Raw genomic sequence first — 17,346 nt, forward strand, 5'->3', positions numbered from 1 at the left:
CTCCTGCCGCTTCTCGCCCCCCCTCACACAAGGGCACAACTCAGATAAGGCCGGCCAGCATCGCCAGTGTTTCTGCTACAGCTGCAGCTGCTGTCTCTACCCCCACAGACACTGCTGCTGCTCAGAAAACAAGCCCTGCTGCGGCTACTGCTGCAGATACCACAGCCTCTCCCCCTCAGCCCACACAGCTACTTGTTGACCCTGTAACTAGGAGAAAAGGAAAACAATGGAAATCAGAAATGAGCCTTAACCCTTCCAAGTCTGAACAAGACGACCAGGTGATAGAGGAAATAGAGGATACTGGCTCTCCTCGTAGAGCAGCTAGAAGAGACTCTAAAGCAGAGTCAGCTGAGGACTCAGACTCAGAATCTGTTCAGTCCTATTCCATGAGAGACTTGCGTACTCTGAGAAAAGACTACAGCCGATTTCCAGGTGAACCACTTCTCTCTTGGTTACTCCGATGCTGGACAGACGGGGCTGCTACCATAACATTAACTCAGAGGGAAGCCAGACAGTTGGGATCCCTGGCCAGAGAGGCAGGTATTGATCGAGCATTTGGGGAAAAGGCTGGAACCACCAGCCTATGGAAACGACTCTTGGCAGCTGTAAGGGAGAGATATCCCTATAAAGAGGAAATAGACTGCCCACAGGTCAAAGCACCCACGCTTGGAAAAGCTCTCAAGTATCTGGAGGAATTGGCTGTACGAGACGTGATCTATAATGCTGATGGCATTGAAGATCCTTATCACGTACCGTGCCCTAGACCTATGCTGCAAAGGTTTGTGCATGCTGCACCACTACCTTTTAACCACACACTATCAGTAATGCTATGGGTTCCTGCAGATGTGGATGCAACTGTGGGTGATGTGATTAAAACAGTACGAGAGTGTGAAGATGCTGTCACAGCTCCTCGTCGGGCTTGGGTCTCAGCTATAAAGAGACAATCTGAGAAACTGCATTCACCCCTTTCCCCTCAGACAGACGGAGGACCCCGCATTGCAGCCATTAAGAAGAGACGCCCTCCTATGAGACAGAATCGAGAGAAACAGAATTCAGTAAGAGGAATCTTATGGTCACTCCTGAGTGAGTATGGAGAGGACATGAAAAAGTGGGATCAGAAACCTACTGCTGTCCTAGAGGAGCAAGTACGTAAGTTGCTGACTAAGACGAAGGCAAAAGGAGGTCCTTCTAAAAAGATGGCTGCTCAAGTCTCCAGTGTGGAGTTACCCAATTCAAATATGCTGGTGACTCAAGATCCCTCTACATCAGGTGTGAGCACTGGGGATGCAAACTCCAGTAACGCACATACTGACAATGTTGTATGTGCTCAAGCTTAGAGGTGCCCTGCCTCCAGCCAGGTGGAGGAGAGGGACAACCGAATTTATTGGATTGTGTGGATTCGATGGCCTGGCACATTAGAGCCACAAAAGTATAAAGCCTTGGTGGACACTGGTGCACAGTGCACACTAATGCCATCGAATCAAAAAGGGACAGAATCTGTCACTATTTCTGGAGTGACAGGGGGATCCAAAGAACTGACTATTGTGAAGGCTGATGTGAGCCTCACTGGAATAAAATGGCATAAGCACCCGATAGTGACTGGTCCAGATGCTCCGTGCATCCTTGGCATAGACTACCTCATGGGAGGTGATTTCGAGGACCCGAAAGGGTACCGGTGGTCGTTCGGTACTGCAGCTATTAAGACTGAGAATGGAGAATGGCTGCATGCTTTGTTTGGCCTTTCAGACAAATCCTTTGTAGTGGGTTTGTTGAGAACTATAAACCAGCGGGTGCCAAATGCTATTTCAGTAGTGCATCGAAGACAATATCGTGTCAACAGAGATGCTGTGATCCCCATTCACAAGCTGATCCGGCAACTAGAGAGCCAAGGAGTGATCAGCAAGACTCACTCACCCTTCAACAGTCCTGTATGGCCAGTGAGAAAGCCTAATGGAGAGTGGAGGCTGACTGTGGACTATCGTGCCCTGAATGAGGTTACTCCACCACTAAGTGCTGCTGTGCCAGACATGCTAGAACTTCAGTATGAGCTGGAGTCAAAGGCAGCCAGGTGGTATGCTACTATTGACATTGCTAATGCATTTTTTGCTATTCCTATAGCACCAGAATGCAGGGCACAGTTTGCTTTCACCTGGAGAGGTATCCAGTACACTTGGAATCGACTGCCCCAGGGGTGGAAACACAGTCCTACCATCTGCCATGGACTGATCCATGATACCTTGGAAAAGGGTGGAGCTCCAGAACATCTACAGTACATCGATGACATCATTGTGTGGGGTGACACAGCAAAGGAAGTCTACGAGAAAGGTAAGAAGATAATTGAAATCCTTCTAGAGGCTGGTTTTGCTATCAAAAGAAGCAAGGTCAAGGGACCTGCACAAGAGATACAGTTTCTGGGAGTTAAGTGGCAAGATGGACGTCGCCACATCCCAATGGACGTGATTAACAAAATAACAGCTATGGCCCCACCAACTACCAAAAAGGAAACTCAGTCCTTTTTAGGAACTGTTGGTTTCTGGAGGATGCATATTCCTCTTTATAATCAGATTGTGAAACCTCTCTATGAGGTTACTCGGAAGAAGAAAGACTTTAAATGGGGCTCAGAACAACAAGCTGCTTTTGAGAGTATTAAACAGGAGATTGTGCAGGCAATGGCCCTTGGACCAATTCGAACAGGGCCAGACATTAAAAATGTGCTTTACACCGGAGATGGAGGTGATGGTCCTACATGGAGCCTCTGGCAGAAAGCTCCAGGAGAGACTCGAGGCCGACCTCTTGGATTCTGGGGTCGAAACTACAAAGGCTCCGAAGCCAACTACACAGCCGCTGAAAAAGAGATACTGGCCGCATACGAAGGAGTTAGAGCTGCTTCAGAAGTGATTGGTACTGAAGCACAGCTCCTCCTGGTGCCACGATTACCTGTACTGGGTTTTATGTATACAGGTAGAGAATCTTCCCATCATGCTACCGATGCTACCTGGAGTAAATGGATTGCTTTACTCTCACAGAGAGCTAGGATAGGAAGACTTGATCGTCCAGGAATTGTAGAAGCAATAACACATTGGCCAGAAGGCAAACACTTTGGAATGCCACCAGAAAAAGTGGTAAAACGGGCTGAAGAAGCCCCACCATACGACCAATTACCAGAGGATGAAAAACAATATGCTCTTTTCACTGATGGATCCTGTCGTCTGGTAGGAGGCCATCGAAGGTGGAAAGCTGCTGTATGGAATCCTACACGACTAGTTGCAAAAACAGATGAAGGAGATGGTGAATCAAGTCAATTTGCAGAGGTAAAAGCCATCCAATTGGCTTTGGACATTGCTGAACAAGGAAAGTGGCCGAAACTTTATCTCTATACTGACTCATGGATGGTAGCAAATGCCTTATGGGGTTGGTTAAAGCAGTGGAAACAAAACAACTGGCAACGTAGAGATAAACCTATCTGGGCTGCTGAACTGTGGAAAGACATTGCTGCTAGGTTAGAGAAACTTGATGTAAAAGTGCGTCATGTAGATGCCCACGTACCTTCATATCGAGCTACTGAGGAACATCAAAACAACCAACGAGCAGATAAAGCTGCTCAAGTGTTCCAAATAGATCTGGACTGGGACCATAAAGATGAACTGTTTTTAGCCAAATGGGCCCATAATGCTTCAGGTCATCAAGGCAGGGATGGAACATATCGATGGGCTCGTGACCGAGGGGTGGATTTATCTTTGGACGCTATTGCGCAGGTTATCCACGACTGTGACATATGTGCTGCAATTAAGCAAGCTAAAAGGTTGAAACCTCTGTGGTATGAAGGGAGATGGTCAAAATATAGATATGGGGAGGCCTGGCAAGTCGATTACATCACACTGCCTCAAACCCGCCAGGGTAAGCGCTATGTGCTTACAATGGTGGAGGCAAGTACAGGATGGCTGGAAACATATCCTGTGCCTCATGCCACAGCCCGAAACACTATTCTGGGCCTAGAGAAACAAGTCTTGTGGAGACATGGTACACCAGAAAGAATTGAGTCAGATAATGGAACTCATTTCAAAAATAGTCTTATAAATAACTGGGCCAAAGAACATGGTATTGAGTGGATATACCATATCCCCTATCATGCACCAGCCTCAGGTAAAATTGAAAGGTACAATGGACTGTTAAAAACTACCTTAAAGGCAATGGGTGGTGGAACTTTTAAAAACTGGGACAAACACTTGGCAAAAGCTACCTGGTTAGTTAATACCAGGGGTTCCATCAATCGAGCTGGTCCTGCTCAGTCAGATCTTCTACACACAGTAGATAGGGACAAAGTGCCTGTGGTGCATGAAAAGAATCTGCTAGGGAAAACAGTTTGGGTTTATCCTGCCTCGGGCAAAGGCAAACCCATTCGTGGGGTTGTTTTCGCTCAAGGGCCTGGACACACTTGGTGGGTGATGATGAAAGGTGGAGAAGTACAATGTGTACCACAAGGGAATCTAACACTAGGTGAGAATTCCTAATTTCTGCTTGTTTAGCTTAATCAGTAATGCATGGACTCTTCGGGAGTCATGAACTTGTATCCCACCTTAACTACTGTTATGTGAGTTGTTGCACAAACTAACAGTGTTCTGTGAGTGTTTTTCAGGATGATTTTGTGATGGTGAAATCAGAACTAGATCCATCGGCTGGCACCCAGTAACTTCCTTGAAGTTAACATCTGCAACCTGCAACTTGTGGACCATGAACATGAACTGTGAAAATTGCTCCTTCTTTTGAGAATCTGCTACAACAGACGAGCATCAGCAATCATAGACTGAATTACTTAGTGAATTTTAGCACAGAGAGGTAGTAATAATTTGTGTATAGATATGTTTAGGGATAAGAGATAGTAATGATTGGAGCATGACGCAAATGGTATGGAATAAGGGGTGGAATGTCCTGGTTTGGGCCAGGATAAAGGTGATTTTCTGTCTTGTACTTTTGCTTTTAGCTAAGTCTCTTGTAAGTAGTTGCACTTGCTGAAATTAACAGCAAGTTTCTCAGACAGTGTGTGTTTCTAGGACTGATAACACTTGATGTTTATAGTTACTGCTAGAGACTGGTATGCAGAGCCAAGGACACTGCTCAGCTCTGAAGAAAACATAAAGAGGTCCCACCTGCATCCCTCCTTTGGGGAGGAACAGACAAGATAGATGCCAGAATTGACCAAACAGAGTATTCCATCCCATATACGTCATCCTCAGTATAAATTTGAGGGATCACGAGGGCCAAGCCAGATTTCCTGCTTCCAGCTCCCGGCTGCCTGCCCTTCCTGCCTTTCCTGCTTCCATTCCTTCACCCGGCATCCTGGAAGGATCCCGTCCGTTTGCCTGCCTGTGGTCCTGATCCGTGCCAGCCCATATCTGTGTGTTCCTGCCTCCAGTTCCCGACTGCTGCCGACTCCAGGAGTCCAGCCTGGACTTTCCCAGAGCTGCCCTGCAGCCTCGGTGGTGACGTGAGAGCTATTGGGGGAAAGGGGGGAGGAATGTGGTATCCATTTTCTTGTATATTTGTATATATTTAGTAATTTTTCCTATTTATCATTACTGTTTCATTAAAGTTGTGTAGTTTAGTTTCCAACCCATAAGTCTCTCTCCCTTATTCTCTCTCCTTTCTTATAAGGGAGGAGAGAGAGATTAATAGAGAGCGTCTGTTACTCGGTTTAATTGCCGGGCCAGTGTTAAACCGTGACACTAACCCAGGAAGACGTACACTTGCCACAGGGGTAATAGCAACACAAGAGTCACTGATCACAAAGTCACAGACCCAGAAGACAGCAGAGTCTTACAGGAGCCCTCATGTCCTGGGACATCCAAGCCTGTCCCAGGATGCAGCCAGCCAGGAGATGTGCAGCTCTAACAGCTGCCTACCACACAACCACTAGAAGGGAAGGTCCATGTAATGTTCTTGCAGTGGCAGAGCAACAGACTCCCAAGATTAAAAAAAAAAAATAATAAAAACATTAAATAACAGGAAAGACTCAACACTTACCTGAACAGAGCAGCCTCCATCTCTAGGATCCCAGGGAAGCAGAGCCAGCATAGACCAACAAAACACCAGAAAAGGATGGGTCCACAGAGCCCCACCTGGGCACCACGTACTTGAGAACTTTGAATCATTTTACATCAAAAGTCTCAGATTTTATATTTTCATTAAATTCCTGCTTCTGTATTCAATATAAAATTCAAGAAATCCTAGTTGTCATTTTGAAACAAACCCACAAGCACATAGCTTTGACAGAAGGAAAATAAAATTTAAAGCAAGCTGCAGGAGCAGCCTAAAAGTCAAGGAAGAATCCAAGCCACGCTTAGGCAAACAAAATTAAGAATTAAAATTAACATCAAAACTTTTCAGAGGACTGAACCCTTGAAATCAGAAAAACTAAATGCTAGATTTCTCAGCCCTCCTTGAAAGAACTTATGGAGAACTGCTAGCTGATGGCAGCATTCAGAAAAAGTGGGTTTGTTTCACAAAGCTGAGAAGAAAAGCCCACAGCATGCTCACTCCTACCCCACACCATGCTCACTCCTACCCCACACCAGTTCTTGAGAGCAAAGGGGAGGAGATATTCCAGGCTCCAGCACCTGGGGCTCATAAAACCTTACCCAGCTGGGAGCAGGCATGTGGTTTAGAGTATCTTCCAGAAAAGGTGCTGGAGAGAGAAGTGGTGGTTACCTTTTTATTTGGCTGGTTGTTGTTTGTTTGGTTTTTTTTATCTTGCTGCTCAAATTAGAGGCTCTGACAGCAAAGTAACAAGTGAAGGAAAATGGTACACGTTGATTCCCTTTATACATGTACTGCTTAATTTTCCCCTATTTTAGGAAAGCCAACAGGTGCAGTGAATTGTACACCTGTGAATTTTGGGAGTACTAGGCAGAAGACAAGTCACTCTAGAAATGCTGGAAACAATAAGCCAACCAGGAGAGACAACTTAGAAATTTTCCAAGGCATCTCCATCTTGGAGCACTGTGTTTCTCTGCACTGGAAGCCAGCAGCCTCCCACACTCTCTTCCTTAGAGAAATTTAATATCAAGATCAAGGCTTGCACTTAAACACAGAAACACATTTAACACTCAGGCATGTATAAAAAGACAGTTTTAAAAGTTTTTTTACAGAAAAAAAAATCACGATCCCCATGTGAGGGAATAAAAAAAAAATCAGGGAATTAAAAAAAGCCAGGTGAGACACAGGGCAAGCACCAGATGAAGGCTGGCACTGAGGACACTTCTCCACCAGTTCTTGTAGCCAGTGAATTTGCAGTAGTACTAAGTTTCCTCTATAGCACTGAATAGCAGCTGGGATATTTAGGAGGGGCAGACGATCTCTTTCACAGCAGGAAGTCACCCTGAAGGGCCCAGGTGTGCTCACGAAGCTGCTTTTGACCATCCCATCCTCAGGCAGTGCCCACCCTGCCCAGCTCTCCAGCTGAGATGTGAACAAACGAGGAATAACAGCCCCATCTACCGAGGTCTGGGAAATGATCAGCACCCTCACATCTTGCAGCTCTGCAACCCATCACTATCCTCTTCCTGAAACCTGCCAGGCAGGAGTGATTCTTGGGTGTTTGCCTGCCCCCAGAAAGCCACTTTTGTTAAGATGCCTTTGTCTGAGAGTGGCAAAAGGCTGGTGTGGTCATCCTAATTCATCACCTAGTTCAGACTCAAATATCCAGACCATCTCATTCACTCTGAACCTGCTCTCAGCTCTCTGGAGGTGAGGTGGCAAACAGCCTCTGAGATCAGGACCAGCTTCTTGGGAAACACAAATTCAGCATTACAAGTGACAATAAAGAGACATGAGCTTCACAGCAGCTTTCCAAGCATTGCAGCTGCACCATGGTGTTTCCAGTCACCAAACAAAAATGAGCAGTGCTGGACTGCATGGTTAGGGCAAAAGTTTTTATCAGCCTTTGATGTGACTGTCCTCATGACAGATTAGCTCCAAATTGTGCAATTCTTCCCATCCCTAGCTCCCTGTTTTGCATAACCCTAAATCAAAACCTAACCCTCGTGTAGGGTGGGTAGGTGCATAGTCCCTATGAACAACTGAAAGGTTCATTTTTCCAGTCCTAAGAATCCAGCTCTGGCCTATACAAATATGCCTGTTCCCCCTTTTTCTGAGCTGTCTGCTGCTAAAAAACAAAGGTTACTTTGTAAGGTTGGTGGATACACAACATCTCTGAAAAGCAGTCCATGCTAGGAGTACAGGTGTGCTGTGGCACCCCTTGTTCTGCCCAAGAGTCACTGGCAAGACTGTGTAACCAAAATGAAAAGAGTGAGCTGACTCAGCCAAGAAACCCTTCTGAGGGGAATGCAATGGCTTGTAAAATGAGTGGAAAGATTTTGTACCAGAGCAGGTTTCTCTAGCAAGGCTAAAGAGCCATCATTTCAAAGGACAAAACCAACACCCTTTAGAGGGTTTATTTTATTCATGTTTGAGCAGTACTAGTAAAAACAATAATCTTGTAGCCAGTGAAACAAACACTGACAGATACGCTTAAGACATGAGAAGAGGCACACTAGTTAAACCCAAGCTTTATGAATTGAGACTTTAAGCAGAAAATATATGTATGTAACTAAACCAAAACTAAACAAAATCTTCATTATGTAGTTTCAATCATGAGTAACTACTGAAAATATATAGGAATAGGCATAAATAATGGCACACTTTCAAATATGGACAGTAGGAAAATGACAGAGCCTTCTTAAAAATACAAGTATCAAAAGAGCAAATACAAGCAGCTTCAGAAATCAGTCATTGCTACATACAGCTGTAACACATTGTTGTACCTTTCCCCATCACATACTTTCCATGCAGATGAGGTTTTCACAAACTCTAGGCTGCAAAGGCCTGGAGCTGGTTGTGCCAAATGTAAGCTAGAGAAAAGAATTTTTCCTGAAGTGTTGGCCAATGTCTCTTCAGTTTGGAAGCTACAGGGCAGTGGGGAAATGACCCAGCAGCTCCTTGCACCCACTGCAACAAGGCAAATCTGAAACAGTTTTCTTCCTCTGCTAGTATGCAGAAAAGAGTTCAGGATACACAGCTTTGGAGAAGGCTGTGACATGACAACTGTGGATTTACCATGTGCTTTGCTCCATGTAAAGTCTCTCTGTGCTGACATGTTATTACCTGAGAAAGAAAGAAAACTGATTTAACATTACAAGATCCACTCCAGCTGTACACTGGCACTACAAGGTGGGAAGGAAACCTCCTAAGAGGAGCAGTGAGGTGAGTTCATCAACCATACACACAGCTCACTAGTGCTTTACACAATGACGTATCAGCTGCTCACTGCTATTAATGAACAGGTTTCCAATGAGTATACCATAGTCCTAAAAGACAGCATCCTACAACCATTTTCATGCTTTCATAAAGCAAAACAGCCTATAGAGAGCAAGAGTGGAACATATTTGCAGCCTGGATTTAGGCAAGCAGAGCTGAGTCCCCTTAGCTGTGCATAAAAGCTTTTGCTTCCTGTAAAAGAAAATCTTTGATGTAACACTACAACAATACTCTAAAAATACGCTATTATTTGGGCAAAGAAATGACTGGAGAGGAAAAGGAACAGCTGTGAATAGGGGCACATAAATTAGGGGGGGGAATTAGAAAGCATGAATCTCGTGCATGAGATTCAAGGATCAGAAAGTAGCATAATGGCCGAGGATTCTTTGACAGGTCATTTCTCCAGAGGGCTTCCATGATGCTCAGAAACATTAGTTAGCTCCTGTTGATAACAAATGTGGAAGAGAAATACTATCTTAAACAGCATATCTTGCCCAGTCCAACCAACCCAAACCAAATGGAAAAAAGAAAGCCGTGGAGCAAGGGAACACCACAAGATCCTTAAGGAAAATAAACTGTTTTCACTACAAAGAAGTGAAAACATTCACTACATTTGGGTCAAATCAGATCAGTCTAGAAAAACATGGTTACAAGTTCTCTGCTGTTCTTTTTCAACATCAGCACCAACAATTTGCTAGGAAAAAATTGCAATAATAAACAAGCCATTATCTCTTGGATCAACTAGGTCCTCTTCCTACCCCTCTGCACTACCTTGATATCATCCAAACAAGGTATTTGCTACAGGGGAAACTCTGGCAGATGTTACATCTCCTGCCATAAATGTAAAGGCAACAGGAAAAAAGATCAGCTTCATTTGGAAGGATGTTGTGCAATAATACACACAGCTTATTTTAGCTTTCTTTAGTGTTGATATGAATCTTGCAGTAAAAGCAAGTAAGGACATGTGCCAATGGAAAGCAAGTTCATACATTCTTCACAGGTTGATTGTCATGGCTGAAGTCATTAAGTGAGACCTCAGCAACACCGAAAAACGGATCCAACACGAATCCTTCTCCACCCCCAACTCAATCACCATCTGCCTCCCTGTATTGCTTTTAACCACAGAAATCACAATCCTCGAAACAGATAAAGCAGATGGATTCGTGGTTTTTTAGGGGGGGGTTTATGTCTGTGGGCTTTGTTTTGTTTTCTTTGAGGATTCCTGCAATATTTTAAGGAAGAAATCAGATGGGCCGCTAGAACCGCTGCTCCCCACGGGGACAGGAGCGCACACCGACGGCCTCCCATCCGCATATGCCCGGCCCCGCCCTGCCCAACGGTGACGTCAGGGGCGGGCAGAATGACGTAGCCTGTGTGCGGCGACCCGCGATTTACCCGCCCACCACCTCCCAGCGCGGAGTGGCGGGAAAGCCATTCGCCTACGTCACCCGTCTTCACCTGACGACACACGCACAGCCTCCCGCTGGCCAATAGAAAGTAACTGCGTCACAAGGGGGCCGCGACAAGGCGGGAAATAGAAACCCGGCCCCGGGCAGCGCTGCGGCGGTCGGGCAGGGTCGGGGCGAAGGCGGGCAGCCTGGACCCCGCAGCCCTGCTCCCACCAGAGCCTCCCTGCTCCCCCGCCAAGCACCGTGCCCTGCCCTGCCCTGCCCCGCCCGCGTTTACAGAAGCAGCAGGAAGGGCGGTGTGTACTAAAGCAGTCTTTTATTTCTCTTCCAGTACAGTATAATACATGTTTTAAGACCACTCCGTGGTAGTGCCGACCCACTCGGTAGCCTGGGCTGTGGGAGCTGCTGACCAGTCCTCGGTGGCAGGCTGGGCGCTCCAGTCCTCTGCAACAAAGACACCGATGCTTAGTGCACCCCAGCTCCTGTCACCCACCCACCACAACACCCCCGGCACCCCCCTCAAACTGACCTGTGGGGAACTGCTGGATGGGCACAGCTGGGACCTGCACCCCCTCGGACCAATCCGCAACCTCAGGCTGTGGAGGAGCAGTGAATTCGGGAGCTGGGGCCGTCCATTCCGTCTGGAACTCCTCCTTGGTTACTGCTTTCTCAGCAGCTGCCTGCTCCTCCTTTTCAATCTGCAATAGAAGAGCACAGCCTGTGTCTTCCAGAAACACCTCACTACCAGACGCATGGTACCAACCAAAACCAGGCAAGACTACTTAACATCACCTGAAATCTTAAGGCTCATTATTATATTGCCAAAACCCATCCTCCATGGCATGGCATGCAGGCCCATGCAGAAGGAGTGCAAACAGGACACCTCACACAGCCAACCCTTCCTTCCACACATCTCCTACCTCCTCAGGATCCCTGTAGAAGTACAAGTCAGGCATGACTTCCCACGGGTGCTCACGGGAGATGGTGCCACGCATGCGCAGGACCTCCCGAGCCAGCATCCACCACATCAGACCCACTGAATGGGCTCCCTGGAACACAAAACAGTAGCCAACATTTCCTGTAAAGCTAAACCTTTCAAAACACCTATTTATTTTCTTTTCTCTAAAAGAGCAAAAGCCTTACTTGCACTCAACCTGAGGTTCTTGCTCAGTAGAAGAAAGGCATTACTTGCTAATGCCCACATTGATGTACTTGGACTCAGAGAAGGGCAACTGAGTTCCCAGTGAAATTTTCATGTCACAGTAGAAATCACAGAACACTTCAAACACCAGAGACTACTTCTGCTGCGTACAGCAAAGCTGGAAGCAATTCTCCTGGTATGGAGTTTCACACTGCTCGCCACCCCACGTTAATCTTGTTCAAAAGATGAGGATTACGCTCATCACAAATGACATAATTAACAAATAGAAAACTTGACCAAATCAGCAAATCTTAACATACAGGCTGAGATTTTGCTTGCTTTGGTGAATGACAACTTCTAGATAGCAATCCAAGACCTTTTCACATCTCCCTACACTTTACCTCCCAGGTGGTTTATGACAAGGTAACATTTCAGACCAGTTTTTTCACCTGTTCACTTTCTTTCCTTCCCATTCTTAAGCTGTGGCAGGAACGACCATCAAACTCCACTCATTGGGCCACAGAGACCCTCATGGCGCCAGCGAAAAGCCCTGCCAGGTTACTGTAGCACACGTCCTACACTTGAGAGTTCCTCGGCCAGAAACTGGCCTCAGCTCCAAGCTCCAACTGTGTGCAGCTCACCTCCTCCTCTCCACCTGCCCATCAGCTTGCAGGAGGCCCTTATTAGCTTGTCAGCCATGCAATACACAAGCCAACCCTCCCTCTGCAGGAAGAGCCCACCTTGTAGCCCAGGGCACACTCTGGAGGACTCCAATGTTCCAAGGAAGGCATTACCTTGTTGTTGCAGGGAATGGCAATATCCACATAGCGCAGGGGGGAGTCGGTGTTGCAGAGTGCAATGGTGGGGATGTTGACATAAGATGCCTCTGTCAGTGGCTGATGATCAGCCCGGGGATCCGTGACAACCAGGAGCCGTGGCTCACGGAAAGCTGCTTGGATCTGATTTGTGAAGGTACCAGGGGTGAAACGTCCAGCAATAGGAGTAGCCCCAGTAGCAGCAGCAAACTTCAGGACGGCACGCTGCAAAATGGACCACAGCAAAACTGAAGCAGGCATCTTGGCTGAGCCACAGTCATGCTGGCAGTGAGCATGCACAAAACATACTTTAACTATCTGTTTCAATTCTTGTGAAAACGGGGCTCACCGACAGCTCTGCATTTAGAATGAGACAAAATTAAAATGCTTTCAAAAATAGTTATAGCAACACCAGGAGTCAGAAAGATCCTACCTATCAGCAAAGTGAAGTTAGGATTCAGAAAAACCTTTTTCTTCCATGAGCTTAATTGCAAGCTCTAGTGCAAAGTCTCACAAATTGTTAAAGGAGAGATAACAACTATGAGAAATGCAGAAGCCAATTTTCTTCCCGTGTTATCTACATCCTTTCATTATCCAGTGGCGTAACTTTAGGAACTACAAGAAAAGCTCAGTATTACAATACACATACTGTAGCCACATCCATTAAAATTGCAGTTGGCAGTCCTCATTTGCAGCAGCTAACAAGTTTTCAGGCACGAGGCAGTCAGGCATGTGGCAGGGCCTACTATCAAACTCCATTCACAGAGGGAGCTCCTCTCCTGGCGTTAGCGAAAACCCTGCCAGGGGTTTGCTGTAGCACACTTCCGACACTTGAGAGCTCACTGGCCAGAAACTGACCTCAGCATCAAGCTTTAACAGTGTGCAGGTCACAGGAGCCCAAGCTTTTCCTTTGTAAATCCACCCCCCATTCATAATTTTCCTCTATGTGCGTGGCACCGCCTGCATTACTCAAAAAAAACCCTAAGCTCACAGATAAACTTCAGTGGATAATGAGATTTTTACTTAAAAGTTAAGCACCTACTTCCAGAGCAGTTTTTTTCATCTTAAATCTAGAGATGATATTAAAAATACACTAGTTATTATACCTTACTAACAGAGCCAATGATTTCTTTGAATACTCTTTAATCAGGCACCTGTTATCTGGCTGACCAGACATGTATGCTCAGAGGAGGATATGAAAGAAAAACAAGTTACTGAACACCCTGAAACTACAGAAGTGGATGGTGGGTTTCAACTGATCTAAGCTGCAAGTGAAAGACAAAACCATGATTCCAAGTCTTCCTAGAGCCAAAATTACTACTACTCCCTTTCAGTAGCAAGCTGCCACCAGCAATGGGGCACAGTGAGAGTCCTTCTCCCAAGACTGCAGGCCTCATGTCCAAAAAAATATCCATACCTGTCCAGTATTTCTGGAAGAAATGACGCTCACATCAGCTGGGTTCTCAATGGCAACAATGGCACGGGCTGCCAGGAGGAGTTTTTCCCAGGTCCTCTTCAGATTGATGATGTAAATACCTATTGGTGATAAAAGGCTTTAGAGTAACCACCAAATAGTCATCTACTACTAAAGTTGTCACATGGCTGTGGTTACTCCAAAATACTGATTAATAGAAAGCTACCTTAAGGAAAATTGTTCCATGGGGTTTTAATGTAGCACACTTCCAGCACTTATTAGCATGAACCAGGGCCTGGTATTAAGCTTTTTTAACAGGGTGCAGCTCAGACTGAGTAATAATACAAAGGAGCAGGAATCACTATCGAGACATTAAAAGCATTTTGCTGCTGTAGTCAAATAGCAGCAGAAGTGCCCAAATGAAAACTGTTTTCCACCTGTAGATGTGATGCTTAAGCACACAGCTTAGGGGTGGACTTGGCAGTGTTAGGTTACCAGTTGGACTTGGCTATCTCAAAGGCCTTTTTCGACCAGAATTAATTTTATTGTCATAGTTCTTCAAGCAACATTCTTCAAGCACTACAGATGTCTGCACCTTATTAGCTACAAACTGCTAGAGAGCACAAGCACTTTCTGCTTTTCTCAGCTGCGCCCACAATATCCCTGGCTGCCCAACCAGGGCCACCCATTCTACGGGTTTACCATCGCTTTTCCTCTTGTAGATATACTGCTCCATCTGGAAGTCAAGATTGGTGCCTCCCAGGTGGGTCCCGGCTGCGAGGAATTTGAGGACATCCTCCTCCTTCATCTGCAGGACATCGAGACCTCCGGACATTGTGGGGTTTCCCTTTGGAAGCAACGACAGGGAACCTGCGGATACAAGCAGTCAACTCAGCTCCGCGGAAACCCGAACCTCCCCTCCCTCTCCGCTGGGGAGAGGGCCCTGGCATGCAGCCCCGGCCGCCATCTTGGCCGCGCCGGCTGCCTTCCACATCCCCACCCGCATCCGGCAGGCCTTGGCCTTCCCTATCCCCGCGGTTCGGACAGCTCCAACCGCCAGCACCACAGAAGGGAGCGCTGAGGCCCGCACAGAGCACCACCACTACCGCCGCCCCCGAGCCCCCCACGGCACCGGCACAGGCCCCGGCCCGGACTCACGGTGGCAACGCCGTGTGGAGGCCTGACGGGCGCGGAACGAAAAGGAAAGCCGGAAGCACGTGACGGATATATAAGGGCTCGGCAGCCAATGAGGAGCGGCGGGGTGGGCGGGGCGAAGGCCGTTGCTAAGGAAGGCGGTGCCTAACGACCGGAGCGCGGCGGCGGCCGGAATGGGAGGGGATGGTCCTGAAATGGATGGAAGCGGCATCGAGGTGATGCTTTGTGCTCTGCGTTGGGCACTCGTGTGGTAATTTCACCTTTGGAGGAGGTTTTTGTTGTTCGTTTGCTTTTGAGAAGCAGCACAGAAAGCGGTCAGACTTCCCGTGATCCATCATCTTCCTCTTCTTCTCTATCATACTCAGGGAGCAGACACACACCTAAGAATGGAGTTTCTTAGAGAAAAGTAGGGTTATTTAGGGATATTTACCTTGTTCGCTTGCTGTTGTCCAGGTCTAAATTTCTGGGTGGTGCAGACCCCACTGCAGTGCCTTCTGCGGGTAATAATTCATGCTTATGTCTTTGTTCTTTCTCCTTTAGCTCTTTCTCATCTATTTTAACCTAGTTATTACGAAGCTGAGTAAGTGGTCACTAAAGCAGAGTAGGTGGTCACTGACCCTCCTGAAAGCCCCTTTGCAGTGACTCTGCACTGAATCCCTCTGGAGAAGAGTAAACAGTACAACATCATCTCACATACGTTCTTTGTTTCCTGTAAAATGAGACTTGGTCCTGTTAGGGTGAGCAGCAGTTTGTGTGTTTACTGCCAGTCACTTTCCAACACTCCCATAAAACTTCAATCTGCAAGTCATGAGCTGGCGCTCACACTGGTCCTCTTTAATGTGTGCTTGTTAGGTGATCTTAATTAGCAAGATCACCAGATTTAGAATATTCTTTCAGGTAAATAATTCATACATTTGCCACATGGTGGTGACAAAGGGAAGTAAAGCAAAGCTCAGCAGATAACTGAGCTCTAGAAGAGAATATAAATTTTTACTCAGGTATCTGACAGATTATAGTGAGATAATGTAAGTGAGAGCTGATCTGTTTGGGCAATGTACAATATGTATCCCCTAAGAGGAGCACGATGTGACTATTATCTTCACAAGGAGGAAAGAGGGAAGGTGGTGGTGTTATCATCATGCATGCAATTACCTGATGGGCATGTGTGATTTTATTGATGTGACTTCTCAGTGTGCGTGGCTGTGCACTCCAAAAGGCTTCTAATATCCAGATTTACCTGGCTGGATTTTAAACACCTTATTCAATTGCTGGAGAGCTCTCTTGCTTGAGCCTTGACTTCTCTACCAGGTCCCAGTGAAACACAAACAGGTTCATACTGTACATGCCAACACCTGACCTGCCAGAGCACCAGAGATTCCCAGCTCCTGTGGCTCCAGATTAGGACTCCAGCTCCAACTCCTATCAGTAGGGTCTCTGGTGCAGAGCCTGAAGCATAACAAAACCTCCTTCTGTCTCCAGAAAGCTGCTCCCACAGCCTTGGGCAGCTCTGCAACTGAGTGGCAAGGGTCAGCACTTGAGGGCAGATGTTTTCTGATCACACAATCTGAAGTGTCACAAGAGAAAAGCTGCGTTTGTCAGAGGACCATCTGCAGTCCTGGAGGGAATATGGAAATTTCTGATGCTTTAATTTAAAAAAAAAGAAAGAGGAAAAATCAGGGAGGGGGGGCAGGAGGAGGAGCAGAGAAATCACTCAAAATATGAAACCTGCTGGCAGAAAACAACCCATGTGAGTCAGATAAAAAAACATCTCCCAGATCTCTGGGCCTGACACACATGCAATTAAGCCACATTTTTATTGTTAAACACAAAATATCAAACAGCAATTTTAGCATAGAATGTTTACTGGTAGTTTTCTGCCTGACTTCAGTCTATCCCCCCACACACTGGAGGCTGTGACAGGATGCCCCAGAGGTGGGAGGGAGCTGCTGGGCTGCAGTGGAGGTGTTCTGCTCTGCCAAAAGCAGTGCTGCAGCAAATGGACCAAGTGGTGCCTCCTGGGAAAAGGCTCAGGAAGAAAGATATTTGGGCAGTTACCTATCCCACTGAAAGTGCCAGTGGGTGTCATCCAAGAGATGGTGT

The 17,346-nt window shown here is 46.6% G+C and overlaps 1 protein-coding gene and 2 non-coding genes across 4 annotated transcripts; all 3 read right to left on the reverse strand.

The window, feature by feature from the left end:
- Positions 1-11,020: 11,020 nt before the first annotated feature.
- RPSA (ribosomal protein SA) lies at positions 11,021-15,328 on the reverse strand. Of its 2 annotated transcripts, none has more exons than XM_071735916.1 (7): positions 15,250-15,328; positions 14,794-14,961; positions 14,095-14,213; positions 12,657-12,902; positions 11,642-11,770; positions 11,251-11,419; positions 11,021-11,165 (listed from the first exon to the last, which is right to left on the reverse strand). In XM_071735916.1, the coding sequence occupies exons 2-7, from the start codon at positions 14,924-14,926 to the stop codon at positions 11,071-11,073; spliced, it is 891 nt and encodes a 296-aa protein (XP_071592017.1). In that variant the 5' UTR covers positions 14,927-14,961; positions 15,250-15,328; the 3' UTR covers positions 11,021-11,070. The 2 variants fall into 2 exon arrangements, with proteins under 2 accessions (XP_071592017.1, XP_071592019.1); XM_071735918.1 differs by having other exon boundaries at positions 15,146-15,293.
- Positions 12,341-12,499, reverse strand: LOC139793823 (small nucleolar RNA SNORA62/SNORA6 family). The gene has a single exon (XR_011724818.1). It is a non-coding gene; the product is annotated as a small nucleolar RNA SNORA62/SNORA6 family (small nucleolar RNA).
- LOC139793822 (small nucleolar RNA SNORA62/SNORA6 family) lies at positions 13,406-13,564 on the reverse strand. The gene has a single exon (XR_011724817.1). It is a non-coding gene; the product is annotated as a small nucleolar RNA SNORA62/SNORA6 family (small nucleolar RNA).
- Positions 15,329-17,346: the final 2,018 nt, after the last annotated feature.

The sequence above is a fragment of the Heliangelus exortis genome, chromosome 2, assembly GCF_036169615.1.
Source record: "Heliangelus exortis chromosome 2, bHelExo1.hap1, whole genome shotgun sequence".
Taxonomy (NCBI): domain Eukaryota; kingdom Metazoa; phylum Chordata; class Aves; order Apodiformes; family Trochilidae; genus Heliangelus; species Heliangelus exortis.